Genomic DNA, 2,497 nt, shown 5'->3' on the forward strand with positions numbered 1-2,497 from the left:
TTTTTTTACAGTTTTTGGCTGGGGCTGGGTTTGAACCCATTACCTCTGGCATATGGGGCCAGCGCCCTACTCCTTTGAGCCACATGCACCACCCCTGGCTATTTATTGTTGTTGCAATTTGGCCAGGGTCGGGTTAGAACCCACTACCCTTGGTATATGCATCCTACTCACTGAGCCACAGGCACCACCTAGTTATGTCCTTGTTTTAAAGATGAAATTCTGAAGCATAGAGGTTAAAGCACTTGTTCAAGGTTGCACAGCTAATACATAGTAGAGCCAGGATTTGAACCCAAATAATTTAGCTCCAGGCCCCACACCTTTAACTACCATGCTTATACCAGTTGCTATAATACCACCTATTTAAAGAGGTCATTTATGATTACAGGAGACTCTAGGTACATGTGTGTGTGGGTAGGGGTGGTGTTAGACATGTCAGGTGTGTACCGAGAGTAGTACGCCTCCTTGACAGCTGTGGTCTCCATGGAATAGGGGAAGGTGCAGGGTGGGTAGAGACAGAAGTCTGCTGAAAAGGAAATGCTGTGCTCTTAAGGGTTGTTAGCAATGTGTTTGTATTTTCCTTTCTTCTAGAGACCATGGCGAGCCCAGGGAAAGACAATTATCGAATGAAGAGCTATAAGAACAATGCCCTAAACCCTGAGGAGATGAGGCGAAGAAGAGAGGAAGAGGGCATTCAGCTCCGGAAGCAGAAGCGAGAGCAACAAGTGGGTTAACCAGAGTATTCTCAAACATATTGTTCAGGAAAGCAATCCAGCCCCTATGAATGGCCTTCACCTTGCACACTTAGCAAAGTAGCTTGCTTAGTAGACCAGTCATCAAATTTCCATTGTTATAATAAAATGTTGGGAGCTTCAAGTGAATCTCCTTTCCACATGTTAGACCAATTTAGACATTGTTTATGTGTGCTTTTTTTCTTCTTCATGCTGCAGTCAGTATTAGGCCTGGCCTTCAATACCTAGCTCCGAGCCAGACACCTTAAAGAGGCTCATTAGCCATTCTGGGCTGCCCTGCTTCCTATTTTCTTGAGTTTGCTCTTTGTAAGTGTCCCTAGGACTGAGGCTATGTTAATATCTCACCATCTGCACTCCTATCCCATACCACCACCATATTGGTGCCTTGATCAGGTCTACCTATTCAGTCACCTAACCTATTTTTTTCTCACTTACTTGCTATACCATTATTCTTCTCTTTCAAGCCCTTTTGTATACATCACCTTTTTTACAAAGGGCATAGAAATCTTTAAATATTTTTTTCCTTATAAAAATGATCTCTTAAAAAATGCAAACAATTCTGATATAACATGAAAGGTAAAGCCCCTGAATATTTTTCTCTGTGAGTATTCAGTAGTCCCTTCCTACTTGCATGGGATATGTTCCGAGACCCCCAGTGGATGCCTTAAAATGGATAGTACTGAACCTTACGTATACTATGTTTTTTCCTATACTTTCGTGTTTTCACTTAAAAGAAGCACTTTACAGATTCTCTGTGGCATATCTGAATTGTTGGTATCACTACTTTTGCACTTTGGGGCCTTTTTAAATAAAATAAGGGTTACTTAAACACAAGCACTACAGTTTGACAACTGAGTCAGCTGCTAAGTGACTAACAGGCAGTAAGCATATATAGCATGGATACACTGGACAAAGGGATGATTCATATCCCAGGAGGAACAGAGTGGGATAGTGTGAGATTTCACCATACTATTCAGAATGGCAATTTAAAACATAAGGAATTGATTTTTTCTAGAATTCTCCATTTAATATTTTTGGATTATAGTTGACCATGGATAACTGAGAGTATGGTAAGTGAAACTGTGGATAAGGGGGGACTACTGTATAAAGGTTGACCTCATTTTGTCAGCTACTCTAGTATTTCCTTACCATTTATGTCATAATTTAACATTGGATTGTCCTTTGTTTTCTTTGGGCAGTGAATAATCGTACTATTGTCTTTTTACTTTACTTTCAGCTTTTTAAACGGAGAAATGTAGAGCTGATTAATGAAGAGGCTGCCATGTTCGATAGTATCCTCATGGACTCCTATGTGAGCTCCACCACTGGGGTAAGACAGTGCTTGGGAAGTACTTGCTTCTAAGAATAGAAAATGGGCAGTTCATGTCATAACTAGTAAACCAGGCTATGCTTTTTTCTCCATGGACCCTTTTGTAATTGGTCAGCTTAAAGAGAGTTAACAAGGATTCATCTCTGGAAATATCTGAGGAAACATTTAAAGGCTAGCACTCAGGGAGGTTAAGGTAGGTGAATTGTCTGAGCTCACAGGTTTGAGACCATTCTGAGCCAGAGTGAGACCTCATCTCTAAAAAGAGCTGGGCATGTGGCAGGCATCAGTAGTCACAGCTACTTGGGAGGCTGAGGCGAGAGAATCATTTGAAGCAAACAGTTTGAGGTTACTGTGAGCTATAACACCATGGTACTCTACTAAGGTGACAAAGTGAGACACTGTCTCAAAAAAAAAAAAA

At 41.1% G+C, this 2,497-nt stretch overlaps 1 protein-coding gene across 1 annotated transcript in view; it reads left to right on the forward strand.

Moving 5' to 3' along the window:
- Positions 1–2,497, forward strand: part of KPNA6 (karyopherin subunit alpha 6) — a 55,504-nt gene that overhangs the window by 27,214 nt on the left and 25,793 nt on the right. The window contains exons 2-3 of the mRNA XM_023507767.1: positions 589–722; positions 1,987–2,098. Of these exons, the coding sequence (XP_023363535.1) occupies positions 589–722; positions 1,987–2,098 (246 nt within the window). The remainder of the gene's footprint in view (positions 1–588; positions 723–1,986; positions 2,099–2,497) is intronic.

The sequence above is a fragment of the Otolemur garnettii genome, unplaced genomic scaffold, assembly GCF_000181295.1.
Source record: "Otolemur garnettii isolate 467f Iridium unplaced genomic scaffold, OtoGar3 scaffold00204, whole genome shotgun sequence".
NCBI classification, from domain to species: Eukaryota; Metazoa; Chordata; class Mammalia; order Primates; family Galagidae; genus Otolemur; species Otolemur garnettii.